The following is a 17,858-nucleotide window of genomic DNA, read 5'->3' as shown; positions in this document are numbered from 1 at the left end:
CATACAGTATATACAGAGGGCATAAGAATGTGTGTTTTACATCCTTTGTTTCAGCACAACCTGTAGGCAATCTGATGAAAAAAAAATTTTTTCTCCAACTAACACAGCTGTGCAAAAAGTAGTACTCAAAATGTTTAAAACGGGATTGAAATTGTGAAATTTGGAAAACACTTGGCTTGTTTTTATGAACAAAAAGAAGTTTATTTTGTGAATTCTGCACAATTATTGCTACTTTATATCACTACTTAAAATGTGATATGAAATGAATCATAACTTTCCTCACATAAGAGGACGAAAAAAATGCTTTTTTTTTAAGCCTGAGTATGTGACCTATAAACACCCCCCCCACCGCAGAATGCCCATATAAGGAGTTGTGTATTATTCTCACGGCAATTTACCATGGGCGCTGTGCCCCCATGAGCATTAAGGGTGAAGTAAGTGCTCGTAACAACATCAAGTGTTGGAAAAGATGAGAAAGAGAAATATGTGTCGTTCATAACTGATATAACTTTAAATGATGATGTTTTTTTTATAGACCTCAGGAATTGAAACATAATAAATTATAGACAAACCCCTTGAGGTGCATCGACTTATTTTCAAGTGGATCCAACACAAATAGGAAGCAAGACAACACAAGATAAAAATGAATACTATAATTACAACACAAACAAAAAAAACCATTAAACACTGTTTGCATTAGCCACAAAAAAAGGGTTCACAGAATTGAGATTGACAGACCACTCGATGACGCTCACACCATACTTTGATTCAAAAATGGCTAAACCCTGAGTGGTTCATGACGTGACATCATCTCTTTCCAAATGAGATCAAACAAACTGGTGAGATGAGCACAGACAGTATATAACAAAACATCTCATAAATTCATAAATATTTATAATATAGAGTTTGTTGTACCCACCTTCCTCTGCCGAGTAGATGGTGGTCACTGGACTGAAAGGGCCTTCTCCCTTGTTGTTGTAAACCCTGACTTTGACTTGGTAAGGGGAGAAAGGAGGGATGCTCTCATTCTTGAAGACATATCTGGAAGCATCTGGAGATGTGACAGCAGCCTGCATCCAACCCTGTGCCCCGAGTGGGCGGAAAGCCACCACGTAGCCAAAGCCTGGGCCACTTTGCAGCTCCTCAGTCACAGGCTGGGAAGGCAAGAGATGACTCAGAGGAATGGCTCAAGCTGACTGATTGATAACTGAAGGAAATGTGCTGGAGCTCTGCATAGATTAATGCACTTTGAAAAAAAAAAAAATGTGCTGATGCTTCACTTAAAAAATGTTTCTCTCGGCTTGAGTGGTTTTAAACTGATGGCAAGTATAACAGAACTATCTTGGCGCAACCTTGGCGCTATTCTTTCTACAGTTTATTCCAGTTTCAAATTAAAATAGGTCTACAGAGGTTGAAATCAATCAGTAGAGCACATACCTCTGCCAGGGCCAAACAGTCCTGAATATGTGGAACATTTTTATATCAAGGTTGGAACACTATTTTCCTGAGAACCTGCCCCCTTCTCACTGTGTTTAGGACAATGGCTACAAAATGATGACAAAAATTGCTCGCTTCTTAAATTATTTCCTCCTCTGCTCAATTCACCATCACGTCAATAAAATGTAATTCTGACAAATATCAAATAAAGAAATGAGAGAAAGACAATAGGGAAGATATGGAGTTGGTGCAGGGGATGAGGAAATGTGTATCATACAAATTTCCTCATTGTATATTATACAATGTATACATTTTTATTATTTAATTATTTAAAAGCACAGTTGCATGTGCTCACACAAATATCAAACAGACACACACACTCTTTTATAGACTACCCCAACTTATTTAAACCTGCAACACTATTCCCTAATCGTTTTCGATCCTGTGCTTTGCCTTCACACCAAATCACAGCAGGGGTCTGTATTGGTAGAGACATTGAGAAAATGTCCTAATGTATCCCCGTAACCCTAAAACAGCCCTTAAGACCGGACACTCACAGCATATTTAGTGAGGACACTAAATTGCACTCACGAGCCCCTTACCCCAATCTCAACCATCACCAGATCAACATGTGCTCACAAAGACAGGTCTGAATTAGCATTTATCCTCACAACTGACTCCAAACATGTACACACACACACACACATAAAGAAGATAACTCAAATGTAAATGCATGTTTACCTCCCAAGTGATGACCAGCTCTGAACGCCCACCGCCGCCACCGCTCACTCTGGCTGGAGTCACCTTGGAAACTAAAGAAAAACCGTGAGCTGTATAATAATAGTTCATACACTCATTTAAAATAAACAATAACTGCATATGACTATTAACAGCTATTAACTAATAACTATTAACAGCTATGACTGTAAATTAGACATCCTCACAACTACACCATCATGAAATTCATACATGAATGGGTGCCTATATCATTTTTGATGAATTAAAATCTATTTTCACTATATTATACTATATTTGATGCTGGTTCTAATTTATTGGCTCTGCTTTATGTGTTTATGATCCTGCTTTTCCCCACACACTTATGCAAAAAAGCTTTGTGGTCAATAATATGGTAAATTCATCAGTTGTGCGTCCAGAGGAAGAAGAGAAATCTCTGAAATGTTTACGTTTGATAAATATTAGCAGTGAAATAACAGGCATTCTTGCTGTAAATGCAGTGTATCTATCTTGTATTTACACATACATGTTTCCTTGGTGCGGGCCTTTTTCGACGGTTTGCTGGGCTCTCCTGTGCCTATGCTGTTGCTTGCCAGGACTCTGAACTCGTACTCCACCCATGGACTCAAGTCGGTGACAGCGGCTGACAGCTGCTTCCCCCCGAGCAACTCAGGAACTGAAAGACATCACAGGAATAACCTTTCATCAAAGCCCCCACAAGACCTGCCATGGGAAGTGAGCCAAGCTGGTGATGTGTTATTTACTGTCATTTCATACTGTATGTAACCAATCATGGCCCGCCTTACTCAAATCTCGATCACATTTAGATCATCTACGCTAGACAGTCAGATTACACCAGCATACCAGTGGTAACAGCTTGCCACCCGAGAGAGAACGGTGATCTGGCCTGGATGGTGTAGCTGACGATGGGGCTGTGGTTATCGATGCCGCGTCCCCAGGACAGCGAGGCAGTGGTTTCTGTCATGTCAGTCACCTGACAGTCCACAGGAGGCCCAGGGGGACCTGTAACGATAATTTGTCACAGTTCACAAAGGACGATATATGCTGTAGAGATTAACGAAGACAAGAGACGGCAGAACAGAGTGGGCGGGTAACAGCTGCTGAATTACAACCAGTCCGCACTTGTTCCACTGCTGGTAATGTGGTGCAACATCTGCAGCCTGATCTGTTTTTAACACATTTAGTCTTTCTTCTCTAATATGCCTTATTTCGTAAGTGCAACATTTGCATTAGGACTGAAAAGGTCAGATGAACCACAGTGTTCATGAGAATCATAATAGTTCTCTGTTTCACAAGAATTTTCTCCTTCATCGTTGTTTTTTTTTTTGGCTTGTGAATTACCAGATGACACATCTTACTTTACAGGGTGATAATAGAGTTGTATCGAGACGGTTTGTCTCACTGTTGCTTTGCAGTGTGGTTCTGTATCAACATGTTTTCACAGCAGCAAAGCAGCAAAGTAGATGGGTTAAACATGTCTTCCACAGTTCTACAGGATATTAAACACTGTGGATAAATGAGCTCAGATCTCTGTAGCAATGATGCACAGCTGAAGTGAATGGCTTCGGTGACATAGCGGCTCGTGTGTGCACTCTGTCGTTTATGCTGTAACCTTTAGCTACTGTGCATACTCAAAACAAAACAAACACAATCTTCATTTGTATTTGGCGTTAAACCCTGAGTGTGAGTACATGAAGGAAATGACAATACATAGGTTCCTATTACGAGTGGGCAATAAGAATAATAATAATAATAATTATTATTATTATTATTATAATATATATAATATACATTATATATTGCACTATAATATTCTTCAATGGCAATATAGGAAAGTGTATGCATATTACATGAAAATAACATCATTATTATCATAGATGTTTCTCCAGAAAGTGTTGTTTTCTGCTCATGAATCTAATATTTAATTGGGTTAGGGTTATCATGATAATAGCATGATAAAAGGGCTTTTCTGCATGGAGTTTGCATGTTCTCCACGTGTGTGCGTGGGTTTTCTCCGGGTTCTCCGGTTTCCTCTCACAGTCCAAAATTATGCAACATGGGGTATTAGGTAACTAGGACACTCTGAATTGACCATAGGTGTGATTGTAAGAGTGGGTGGTTGTTTGTCTTTGGAAGTGTCCCTTCCCCCCTCAGCTGAAAACCTCATGTGGAGGATAATGCGGTAGAAGATGGATGGATGGTATAGTCCAGCCCCAGCTCCAATACAACCAATAATGCACACCATACAGTGAATCAATGGGTCAATCAACCAATAAAACACAACAGTCTAATCATGTATCTTAAAATCAAAAATCTAGACTATGGCTTACAAAGGACATTAGTGTGAAAGGAGAGGCCTGATTAAAATAATGAGAAAACAATAAAGCCACACAATGTTCACAATACGACCAGGACAGTATAACACATGTCACATGTGGAGAAACAAACATAACAAAAACAAACATGTATCCTTAAATGTCTTGTGAGTTGCATCCTCACCTCTGACCACCACGTCAGTGGCGATGGACACACTGTCGACCTTGGTCTGAACGGCACACGTGTATTTCCCAGCATGCCTTAGTTGAATGTTGCGAATCATGACGTCACCAGCTGAGCGCTGTCAGTGCAGTGGTCAGGAGGGGAAAAACAACAACAACAAAGAAATTGAAATGTCCGTTTTTTGACATTTATTCATTTATTTTACATTCATTAATATTATGATGAAAGAAAAGGGGACAATACAGAACTATGGGCACAGCCTGAATGAGACCATTTATGTGCTCTGTTCTTTGTGGGGAATTAAAAAGCTTCTCTCAGCTCTATCCTTTTATTCATCCTGATTCCATTTACTCTGCCGATGTCCATTAAATACCAGTTGCATAATCAGCTTTGAACTTAAAAAGTGAGCGCTCGGAAAGTAAGGGACTGTGACACGGGGTGATGAGACTCAGTAATTACTTTGATGTACAATCAGGGGACATTTTAAAAAAGAAAAGAAGGAAAAGAAGAAAATCAGTCGCCTCAAGTCATTCGTCTCTCACTCTCGCAAAATTTACACTCAGCTGTAAAACAGGACCGAGCTGCAGCTGACCTATAGAAAACCAAGTGAGACTTACAAGAAGTCAAACAATAAACAGTAAATTATATCATTACTGTGCCTTTAAGACAATATACTCTGGCAATGTATTCACCCTGCATTGACTTGTCATGATTTATTGGTTGGAGAGTTACATGAAATACATTCCAGTGGTTGTCAAGGAATTATCTACTCGTTCCAGATCTGATACAAATGTGTATTTCAGTTCAGTGTTTTCTTCCATTTCCTTTCCAAATAGAGACTACATCACTGACAGCAGAATGACTGCACTGAGGTATTGTGGTGGACAGCTGTGCCAGGCTGAAGCATGGAAAGACATTTGTGTCGTGCTCGGTGGCACAGAATGTAAGACAAGGCTCAAAATGCCAACAGCTCTCAGTTTATAACTGACTCCTCAAACATTACTGTTGAGCTTGATGCCTCATGGTTACTCGAGGTGTAATATTATATTACAGAAACACTTGCATTAATATTAATACTCAGCTACAGACACCCTCTGTTTATTTCCATCTATCTGTAACACAATATTTCAGGAATCAGTATTCATATCCAAGAAAGAGTATCCACATTGATCATATGAGCCAATTCAGCTGTTGTTTGTTTGTGAAGCTACCCAGTTTTGAGTTTCAGGAGCATTACCACATAATCAGCTTTCCTATAAATTCTCTCCTAACCTTTAACCCCCCGATTTGGTTCACATACTCTCCCATTTCCATTATGCGCAGTTAGATGCTTCTCACTGATGTTGTGGTTCCAACTTTCCTGTTTTTTTCCACAATAAGACAACGTGTGTTTCATTCTGCCCGTACAGAAGAAAAGTCTGAACTTGTGCTTTGCTCACAAAGTACTATTTCCCATATAAATAGGCACGCTTTTGGAAAGTGACAAGCCACCATTAACACGTCAACAGCTTTCCCTCCACAACGTGGTAAAGAGCGCGGTGTCGCGGAGTTAAGTGTTAAAAAGGAATTAAGGGGCTTTGAGAGAAATGAGACGTAAATGTGCTCATGATCATTTTAATAGAGTTATAGATCACTTTGATAATACGTGTAACTCGAAACTGAAATGCAGAGAAAGATGTCTGAGTACTATAAAAAGATTGAAAGAATGTTTTTTCTTCAAGCATGTTAGATGACGGGGATTTTATAAGAAGTAAAGTCAATGGTATAATGTCATTATGTTCAAATGATACAAAAATACAAAGAAGATTTGACTTTTTCGTTTTCTACCAGGGAGAGCAAGTGCTTCAAATACATGCTGTCCTTCTGCCATCATAAAGAGTGAAACTCATGTTTCTGTGACTTCTAAGGGACGGTGCTATCATGGTGATCGTGGACTACATGTTCATGTGCAACACGGACCATAGAAATACTAGGCGAGCACTTACTTACCCCACCAACTTTTTCAAAATATGCCCCGTGGCTTCCAAAGTGGATGAGCTGCTCATTGAAGAACCAGGTGAACTTGAGGTCCAGTGTGGGGTCATGAGACACCTGGCAGGGAAGCACAATGCTCTCACCCACGGTCACGTCCAGATGTCCAGCTGGAGTGGTGATCACAGTCGGCTCTGAACACAAGAAGTTTAAAGTGAGAAGGGCACTGTCAGACACACTCTCTGTAGATGTAGACGTGCCCACAGTTTCTAGACTGTCTAGAATTGCATCTATGATAAAAGAAATATTTGCAAAAAAAAACAAAACAAATCCTGTCCTTCAACAAATCCTGCAGATGTGAACCAAAAAAAGGACCAGTCTGAATTGCATCTCTTTCTTTGTGTTTCGTAAATCCGAGCATGGTCTGAAGTACCACAACACAACAACAACAACAACAACAACCACAGAAATAGAGTCCAATCAGCAAACAAAAGGAAAACTTCAGCCATTACAGCAGGTCAGATCCGAGTCTATGATTTGACTCTGTGTGTGCCGAGACAAAAAGCCATCCTATTTCATCCTGTGGTCCATCTCAGCTGTGTGTCTCATTCAGCAGCAGCGCAGCACAGGATGAGAGGCCCATACACTAGTCCGCTGTAAATTATGCATGCATGTCGTATGCATCTAATGGACAGGCAAGCCGATGCAGCATGTCAGGGGCAGTGAAGGTCTATAGTCAGCTCTGTCAAAACAAGCCGGCTTGTTTATCTCGTACTCTCAAAAGCACAACCAACTGGTCACAGCATTCCAGGTGAGTCTCAAGGAAAGTTTGGATGCAAGATGAGAGGAGCAAAACTTTCTGCCTCCAATTGCAGAGCTGTCATGCTTGGTGCTGGTTTGCAATTATGGATTGGAGGGGAAAATCACAAATTGAGTCCCTCATTCCCACAGTTTGCTAGGTACATGAATGTTCTCATTTTGCCTAGTATATTATATTATACTATAGTATAGTATATAAACAGCCATGATAGCAAGTTTTAATTCCATGGATCAGGGACAGGATACAATATGTGTTGTTATAGCCATTGTACAGCCTTTGGGTTCGATGGCAGAGTTACTATCTTGGTCGCTGATGTAAAAATCAGGGGAAATCTAAGGAACGATTTACCCTCTCCTGGACCATTGGAACAGCCCATTGCTTGTTTCAGAAAAATGTTTTAAATAATAGTCTCCACTTGGGGGCAGCTGACTGCTACATCTGAAAACCACACCATGGCAAGCACAACAGCACACAGAGCAGAAACTCGCCTGCATGATTTCCCCTTTAACCCCGTCAGTGTTATTTAATGACTTCTCTTATAAAAATATTGTTAACATTGTTGATGAACTCTTCTCATTTTTCTGTCAAGCGTCGGTGACTTCCCACTTCTGTTTCATGTGGTAATGAACGGAATATTTTGTGTGTCAAAGAAAATAAATAAAAAACACCATTATTTCACTTCAAGTCATTAGGGGGAATAATTAGCTGAAGCAATTATCAACTAAAACTAACTGAATTAAAACGTGAAATGTTACTCTGTATCCCTGTATGTGGCTTATTCAGTTAAATTTGCACATGGCTTAACACAGTGAGTCCTTTCTCCTCTGATCAAATAAATGCAAATACTACATGGACAGTATATCTTCAATAACAGCTACATCCCTACATGTAAAGTAGCTGTGGCTTCAAAAACAGCAAATTGGTCCTCCATTGGAGCTAATTTGCAATTCAAAATGTATGCAGAGGAATCACCAAAAGGCATTAAACAGTACTGTTGTTGACTCCGCTTTTTAAAAAAGACCTAAAAAAAAATCAAGGCACTGCAGAAGTGTGTGATTTAAATGGATTGAAATCTTAAACAAACCGAGCGTGGCTATGAGTCACGGTGCAAAAAAAGAAGTATGAATTAAACATCAAGGTGCAGGAATACGATGGGCCTTGTGTCACTCTTCCTCCAGTCAATTCCACTCAATCAGGAGAACTACTGTATATGCATCAGGTAAGAATGGGCTTAATAGCTGGCTGTTTGTTCATCAAGTGCGTGGTGGTAAGGGTCAGTGTTGGCTAATTTAAATTTCACAGAGACAACCAGATCATTTCTTTTAGTGTGGATAACAAAATGTGCAGGGATTTCAAAACCCTTAGAGTAACTGACCCATGACAAACAAGGAAACATTACACTTACTTATGGGGGGGCTTCCACTAGCACGACTCTACTCGACTCAGCACAGCACGGTTATTTTGCTTTTCCATTAGCGATAGTACCGAGTATCTGGTACTTTTTTTAGTACCCGCTCAGGTGAGGTTCCAAGCGAGCTGGGCCAATACTATGCGTGACGTCGTCAGACTACTGTGTACTGTGGTCAGAGTTCCGTCACAGGAAGAGGCACAAAACAAAAGACTTAACAATCCTGACAACGTGGGTTCATCTCCAACATTTAGGATGGTACTGTCTAAAATCTCATCATTTAACAGAGCAATCTGGTGTATTTAGCGACAGCACTGCTGAAAGCCGGCGATCACGAGCCATGCCGCTGTATTTCAGTTCAGTGTCTGTGTCAGTCAGAACAAGTCTGTTTAATGAACTGATTCTAATGATTCAGTACATAGAAAACAACTGCTTTACAAGTCACTCGTCACTAGTTTTATTTTTGTGCCGCGTATGAAATGAAGTCAAGGCAGTTTCATGCAGCCGTGCTGTGATGACTCCACCCACAATATTGTAATGGAAAAACATGTTGAGTCGAGGCGAACTGAGCTGGGACCATGTAGTGGAAAAACGGCACAACTTTAGTTAACACTGTGATATTATCTGAATAAATTGAAACTAATATTATTCTGTAATTGTACTGTATGTTTTACGGTCTGTATGGTTTCAGACCACCACAACGAGTAAGACATAAAGTAACATAGAGTGTAACAGCAGAGTAAAGAAAATATCTTACCTTTCACCACGAGGCTGCCAGCACTACTCGCCACTCCAAACTGGTTTCTGGCTACACACGTGTAGAGTCCAGCATCCATTTTAGTAACATTGGAAATCCGAAGGCTGCCATTGTCCAACACACTGACTCTGTGGGTAGTAAAAAGAGCATATACACATATAAAAATAATATATTGTATATGTGTATACATATTGTACGTATAAAACTACATTAAGCCGGGTGACAATGCAACAGTACAGCAATACATATGTTCAAAGTGCATACTCAATCATACATTCTAAATGAAGAAGCCCAGAGTCCTGCAGCATTTTAACTTTAGTCAGGAGTTTATCTCAGTGAATTTTAATTGGCTTCCTGTGCTTTGGTGTGACAGAAGGGAAAGCGCCGTGTGAGGAGTTACAGTCGCAAAATCACCATCGTAGAGTAAGGTATCGTTTATTTTTAGATCACAAAGACATGGGAGATTTGAAATGACTGAATGTTATTTAATTCATTTAGTTCAAGACAGTGAATTCAGGATGTCTTCATACAGTGGGGACACCTCATCCTAATTTATGCCAAAATCAGCACTTCAACATTGTGGCAGCACAACATAATTTGAGAGAAGCCTTTGGAAAGCGGCGCTGAGATCATAGTGTTGTGGGTTAAGGGCTAACCAGGACAAAATTCTAATTACCAACAACAACTAATGAGATGATACACCTATATCGAATCTTAAATCCGATCGCATACTATTCAGTGAGTTCACCCGCAGTGAAACATTACCTATCTGACTGTGGTTACAGAAGAAAGGTAATCGTCTCATTTGATCTACAGGTAAATAATAACACAAGTCAACAACAAGGAACTGGTTGAATAAATTCCAAATGATATATTTCCAGTCTCTCTGTTCATGTAATAGAATTATATTTGGCATTTAGTTTAAATTTTGTTTATTTAACCCAAACTGTCACAATATAATTAAATGTTTTGCTTTCAAATTTAAATAAACATAAATGTGCCACTTTATTTATTCATTCATTCATGTCCACTCTAAATATAATCCAGACAGGGTTACATTTCCTTCAAAAGTTGACTTGTTTGTATATTAACTTAAGCTCCAAAGGAAAAACACAAGCGCTCAAATTTCAAGGATGATAAACTTGAGGCTTTTCAATATTGAAAATGTTTTGTGGGAGATGAGTCCTTAAACGAATGCCGGTGTCAACAAGGCCTTGAAAAAAAATGTCTACAGAAAACGCACACAAAGAAACCTGCATAATGGCACCATTTTGTCTCATTTTGAGCCGAGTCAAGGATAACTAATAAAAGCAGAAAAACATCGAGATGGGAACCGTGTCTGGTAATACCCACACACCTGGGACAAACCAAATACTTTATAAAAACTGAAATGAAAAACAAGGCCACAGGTGACTGAGGCACACAATAAAAAACATTCATGGTTTGATTAATTCTATTTACCATGATGCAAAAAAAGCATTCCTTTGCTTTAATGAAAAACTGGCCACATGTATAAAAAAAAATTAAACTATTATCAGGTATCACTAATTCTTACTTGGTATAACAAACTAGTTCTTTTTAAATACTCGCTATTCATGTTTGATGAATGTGCCTCTCTTTTTTATAAAGGAACGACAGCCGACTAAAATGCTTTTCATGTTCAATCCATTTCATCTCTGTAGTCCTTTATATAATGAAAACTTTGTGATCATTTACATTACTTTAGAAATTAGAATAGTTGTGCATTATTCTAATTTACTGTTGTTTGTGGGAGAGTTTTGTGGGGGCAGCTAAAAAGAAAACTTTGGCCATTGATTGACTTAAGTGAATAAATATTGAGTTTTCTTATTGGCCCCCACAATACTCAGGTATCTTAAATATTATATTATTGTTATATCTTATATATTTCCCCCCTTTTCTACTCATAAATTGTGTATCATAAACTGATTTTCTTCTCCAACATCCTTTCCATCATCATGCTGAAGTCAAGAATATGTATTGCTGAAGTGTCGTATGGCAACACTTCAGCACTGAGCTCCCCAGAGAAGGCACACTTGAGTAAAAACATCCCAATAGGGATCAATAAAATATCCCACTGATAAAAAAATAGAATCCCTATAGCAAACAGGACAGTCACGGCTTGTTAAGCTAATAATCATTTTGTCCTGCTGTTGTTAAATGTGTTATAAACTATTAAGATCCTGATATGAAACAGTTGTTACACTTTAATTGTAGTGCTGTGTCTTACGTGCCGGGATTTGTGACTTGACATCATTTGATGAGCACAGAACAGAGAATGTGGGGAAAAAAACAGTGGACTATCTATCTGCAGTTAATTTCTTCAGTCAAAAAGGTCATGCCAATTTGATCAAATGATATTCCACACATTTTTGAGGCCGTCTTCCAACAAAGGCTTTATAGAACAATATCCTGACCACGTTGAAAATGAATTAGCTCCTTGATAAATGCTGCGCCGTTGCAAATCGTCACTGGAAGCTCCCATCGCATCGCCTTTACTGCACATGATGGCATAACGTTAAGGAATGGGTTCACGTTTCAAAGAAGAACTTGAGCACTCCTATCTAAAAGATCCCTTGCAGGCAGCCCGGACCTCCCAGTGTGTTCAAATACGGCCTGTATCGCCTCTAAACCAGGAAAAATGAAAATACATTAGCGATTTTCACAGGGTCCATTTCCCTGTGGAACCACGTTCTCCTAACTGAACTGAGGGCTTCCTTTGAAATGGACAATAACAAAGAGTTATGGATATGAGCTGTCAAAGGAATAAGAGTTGCCATTAAACTATGCAGTAGCCTATGTCAGGCTTTCTCCTTACCAAAGTGTCAAAGGAGTAGTTCAGGATAAAGATGTAAGGAGCATTTTCTGTCCGAGATGCATTCACTTTGTTGTCTTTTCTTTCAAGTGCTGCCTAGGAGCAATTAAGCTATTGAGGAAATTTGTGGGATACATAAAATCTTGAGCAGAGCGATATCGTAAAGCGGCACTTCACCTCAACCTTATTGAATGAGCTATATCCTCTGTTATCTAAAGGCCCGCTGTGTCTCCCTATGGTGTGAGAAAAACGAAGAGTCTGTAAATGAAAAACATAATTTAACCACTTAAGAAGGATTGTGTAATTAACTCAGTATATTATTGGGGAACATGCAGTCTTCTCATGCACTGCGTGATTAATTCACTTGCAATGCACATTGTGCTTTCTGGGAAGAGCTTGCTGCTTTAGCAGCAGAGTTACACTACATGGATGTGCATAACTTGATAAAGCAAACATCTTTTATCATAACAATATTAAACACAGTGGTTCAATCTAAAGGTAATACTGATGGGAGCTGTTTCCTATATCTGTTTTTACATTTGCTGGCAGTGGTCAGCGGTGAAATCAAATTAGGGTAAGCCCTTTATCGTTAACCTCATAGCTCCCTTTCTAACCCTCTTATGAAGCTATCTTGTTATACATGCCTGCGATATGAGCTGAAGTAGATATCACCAATGATTTCATTAACTAATCAGATCTCATTGTTCTTAGTCTCCCCTGCTCCAGATCCTTGAAAACAATATCCCTGGAAGATTAGAAGGAATTATGGGCATTTTAGTTGAGCTAGTGGTATGGATTAGTGTTGTGCCAGTGCTGCAATAGCATTGGTAGCAGCCCCATTTCAATATGTAGGGAAGCAAAATGCTAACAAGGCGGGGCCAGGGAAATGGGTTTGCAAGTGATGTTGCAATACGGTCGAAGCCTAACATTTTGTATGCAGCTCACCCACTTCAGGGCAAAGCTGTTACCTTAAATCTCAAACGTGATATCTTGCCTTTATGGGCAGGACTGATATTGCACATTGCAGTACGGATGCATTTTCCTTTCAATACTTAAGAGGATGATAAATCTGCAAGCTGGGACCAACATTTAGCAAAACCATTGCAACACATAATCTTGGTGCGGATTCTGCGGCTTCCGTCAAATAAAACATCTATCTCCTGCACCCAGGTCGTCTCAGCCTGGGTATTATGATCTGCATTGAGAAATCTGATTGCATTTTATTTAATCCAGCATACTGTCTGACGGAGGCACTGTGGGAGTACAACACATGTCACTGCATGTGCCGGCAAGTGTGCTTGTCCTCCTGCTTGCATATTACCGGAGAAAATAAACATCCATTGAGATCAAACAGTGGAAATGCCTCTGAAAGTAATTTGTGTAGATCAAACTCCTGAAAATGTTGTTTAAAAAAAAAAAACCCAAAAAACCTTTAAATTAGCAATTCTCGCATCTTGTTAGACAAGTTTGTGAGACTGTAATGATACAAATATCCCAAAATGGTGAGATTTCATAACAATTAGAGCTGCAACAAACGATCATTTTCATAATCGAGTAATCTGTCAATTATGTTCTCGATTAATCGATTAATGGTTTGGTCCATAAAATATCAGAAAACCTTAAAAAATGTTGATCGGTGTTCATCAAACCTGGAAATGATGATTTGTCCACAAACCAAAATAATTAACTATTATTAAACAATCAGAAATCGTGTTTCAATCATTAATCGACTATCAAAATAATCAATTATTAATTAATAATCGATTAATTGTTTCAGCTCTAATAAAAATGTATGTTTTTCTTGTGGAGGCACATTTCTATATGCAACCCAGATAAAATGAGAATGACTACAATAACTGCACATACGTCTGCTACCTTTACTTGCATTAGAAGTGCTTTTTTCTTGTCCCATTACCATTTGATTTTGTTTTTCTTCTCCTCTCCAGCACACAGCGGTATTGCATATAAGTATTGCATATAGCTAACCTGATTTCTAATAAAACAAGGTGTCCAGCTAGTTCCCCTGGTGTCAACACAACTATCCGGAAAGAATAAATGCTGTTCAGCAGCCGTCCTTTTGGGGATTTCATCTGCTTCTTCTGTGTCTCAGGGGTAGTCTGCATCATCCTCTGCCTTGCGCTCTAATGACCCTCCAGGCCTTCCATGCTGCTAATGAGCTGATGGATCAGTGCATCGATCCAAGTGCTACAGTCTAGGAACAACCAATTACCTTAAGTAAACAGAGACGAGCTCTGAGCACAGTCAAAGCAGCAAAGCACAATGTCGTTCAGTGAAGACTTGCGCATAGAAAGGGAAGCGTGGTGGAATGCAGAACTTGTTATGCAGTTTCACACTATGGTTCTTCTCTTTGCAATATGTCACCATGAATATCAAGTAGGGACATTTAAAATAACAGCCAATGAACCGCTGTCCTGCAGGTGCAGTAGATGGCCGACACAACGAACACAAACTGTACTTAATGTTCAACACGGTGTTACCTGTGGCTTTCTCTTAGCGCTTCCTTCCCTTTCCTCCAAGAAATCACACCCCGAGGAGACATCCTGGGCTTGCATTCGATTAGGATATCGCCACCTTGTCGGGCCAGAGTTTGGGCCTTCAAAGAGTTCTGGGAGAAGTCGGGAGCAATGGCTGAGAGGAAGAGTGGAAAGAGAAGAGTGTAAGTAATGTGCAACAGACAAGAAAAAAAAAAAGAACAAAAGGTTTGCTTTACTGTGAAAAGGAAAGGGAGACAGGGGGAGAGCAAGGGGGTTAATGCAGAATGACATTGGATGAGCATCCTAAAAACTCGCAGGTCACTCCAACCATTAGGTGGGTCAGCTCTAACATCCTGCTTTCCTCTCACATGTACAGTATGTGTTTACACACAGAGGTGGGCTCAAATGGACACACAGATAAAGCAGAACAGACATGGCACATCCTTTCTGAGGTGATATTTTACTTGAGAAAAAGTGTGTTTTCCAGTTCCATGAATTTTCCTTAGAAGGACATTATGCATTAACAAATAAGCCCTTGGGCTCTGAAGCAAAAACGAGGTAATGTAAAACGAGAGGGAGGCTTTGTTGCTGCTCCTTTAGGCCTTAATTACTAAGGCGCCGTCGTCTGGAGCTGTTTTGTATGCGCACCGACTCAGCGGAAAGCTCTTCAAAGTGAACACACAGCCTGGCGCCAGTGACATGGCTGAACACCTGCCAACACGTGCTGGTGCGCGTGCGTATGTACCGATACACACCATAATAACACAGGTATTTATACACACATAGTACCTCCCTATTATTTCTTGACATTAAGTGTGAACTGCCAGCAATTCACTGAACAGCAGGGCAGATATTAAGGTGGTATTTGTAATGCAAAGAGGTTCCATGCCAGAAGCACAGGGTGCTGGTCACTGGCCAAGACCTTCAGCCGTCACTGCATTTACAAGACTAAGTAGCATTACTTGTTCAGGACAGACTGTACGCTATATTGACTCACAATTAGGAAATGATGAGATAGGCTGGCAGGACTGGAACTGACTGGTTAACATGCAAACTTTAGCAGAAGCAAACCGGGAGAAAAACACCAGCCAATCACATTGAACAGTCCGAAATAATAAGTGGATCGTGATCAAACTGCCATCAGCCCCCCCCATGTACGTACATCTTCATGCACTTACTGCGCATGCGCAGAAGACAGCGCCAGAGCTTATGCTAGCTTGCTAAATCCAACGAGACCGTTGCAGCAACGTTATGACAGAAAAGGTGCTGGTTGGTGTTGGTTGCAAATGAAAGACAGATTTGGGAAAGCTACTGCAAAAAGGCCGATTCAGAGCGATATAAGACCAGAGTGAACATCGGTGCTGTGTTTAAATGGTGGTGACAACTGAAAGCCCAGAAAGGGCTGCAAGGTGATGCTATGGTGGCTCTGTTTATTTTATGTCTAGATAATTTCTTGTTTTCATCATCACGCTGTCAGTTGAACAAGTATCCAAAAAAGTTAGCGTCACCGAATATTACCGAAATTTACCGATGCTGCGCAGTGCTCACGAATTTGTGTTTGTTGCGCGTTCCTGTGCTCTGGAGGCGTAGCTTCGGAGGGAAGTCTGAAGAAAGGGGGCCCTACCTTTAACATATTATCATTATCAAGTTAAATTTGATTTGCTTTGCTATCAGGCTTGAAATTTCACAAAAAGAAAAAGATTCTCTCTTCCCAGTACAAAGGAAATACTTCCTCCAGTCCAGGTAGGGTGCATCTGAATTGTTTCCCTAAAGCTTTGAACATGAACATTTGAAGCACCTGTAGAAACTTGGCCAGAAAAAGAAGAGAAAGAGAAAAAAGACCCCCAACAGAGAGTGATAGAACATGAAACAAGAATGAACCTCAGAGAGGCTTTTACTCAACAGTCGGAAACATTCTTTCGAAAAAATGAATGTGGCAACGAAAATGTGAGCACATCACCACTGATGTTATTCATTAATTGATGAATAGTGTACGTGACAATGAAAAAGTGAAACTTAATGATAGTTTCAAGGCAGTGATTAAATGGACACTTTCATCACTGTTGATACAGCCAGCTGGCATTAAACTACACTGACTATGCAGTGACGCCGCTGGGCAGAGCCTTCCTTTGCTTTTCAAACAGCCTCAGTTCATTATGGCATGGATTTCACAAGACTTTCCTTTGAGACTTTGAGATGATTTCTGCACATTAATGTTGCCAATCACCTGTTCATATGATATGATAATTGAGGAGCCCACTAAATTTGAAACTAAAATTATGACTAAGCTGTGGTCATGAAGTAATATTGTCAGCAAGCGGCGACACTTGAACAAAGATGACGGTCCAAAAGGGCTGATCACCAAACTTCAGTACAATCACATGTCAAAATATATTGAAAAATAATTTGGACCTATAATTACCTGAGCCAATAAGCTTGCACCATGCTGTGCCAAACATGTCAGAAAGGCCAGCCCATCATTGAGTGTCTCGTATAATATGAGGTCTGGCTACAGTTTGTGTCACAGAGTGGGTGTAAAACTGTCTAAGGGATCAAGAGTGTAGGTTCTTTTCATCAAGCTGGATGCCAATAGCAATATATGCAAAAAGGACATTGCTGACAAGACTGGCAACAAAATGAATTGGATGAAAAACTTGTTTGTGCACAAACAAAGTTGAGGAGCATAAAGTTGATCTGTGCCAAATCCCCTCTCATCCAATATTAACGACAGTGCCACTAAGACTGGGGTTTTATCAGGTAAGGTCCAGCAAACAGGCGCAGCGTGGTGATTGCCGACAAAATCTGTTAGAGGAGCTCTTACAAGCATGAGCTACAAAACACTTCCCTTCAAAAAGATTTAAATATGTAATAACTAATGACAT

At 39.9% G+C, this 17,858-nt stretch overlaps 1 protein-coding gene across 1 annotated transcript in view; it reads right to left on the bottom strand.

The window, feature by feature from the left end:
- cntn3a.1 (contactin 3a, tandem duplicate 1) overlaps positions 1-17,858 on the bottom strand; it is a 67,920-nt gene that overhangs the window by 4,740 nt on the left and 45,322 nt on the right. The window contains exons 11-18 of the mRNA XM_044037368.1: positions 14,980-15,130; positions 9,649-9,776; positions 6,682-6,857; positions 4,693-4,810; positions 3,037-3,195; positions 2,699-2,848; positions 2,179-2,249; positions 920-1,154 (exon numbers count right to left, since the gene is read on the bottom strand). Of these exons, the coding sequence (XP_043893303.1) occupies positions 920-1,154; positions 2,179-2,249; positions 2,699-2,848; positions 3,037-3,195; positions 4,693-4,810; positions 6,682-6,857; positions 9,649-9,776; positions 14,980-15,130 (1,188 nt within the window). The remainder of the gene's footprint in view (positions 1-919; positions 1,155-2,178; positions 2,250-2,698; positions 2,849-3,036; positions 3,196-4,692; positions 4,811-6,681; positions 6,858-9,648; positions 9,777-14,979; positions 15,131-17,858) is intronic.

The sequence above is a fragment of the Solea senegalensis genome, linkage group LG11 (assembly GCF_019176455.1).
Source record: "Solea senegalensis isolate Sse05_10M linkage group LG11, IFAPA_SoseM_1, whole genome shotgun sequence".
NCBI lineage: Eukaryota > Metazoa > Chordata > Actinopteri > Pleuronectiformes > Soleidae > Solea > Solea senegalensis.
Note: the sequence above shows the minus strand (reverse complement) of the source record. Positions and strands in the feature narration are given on the sequence as shown.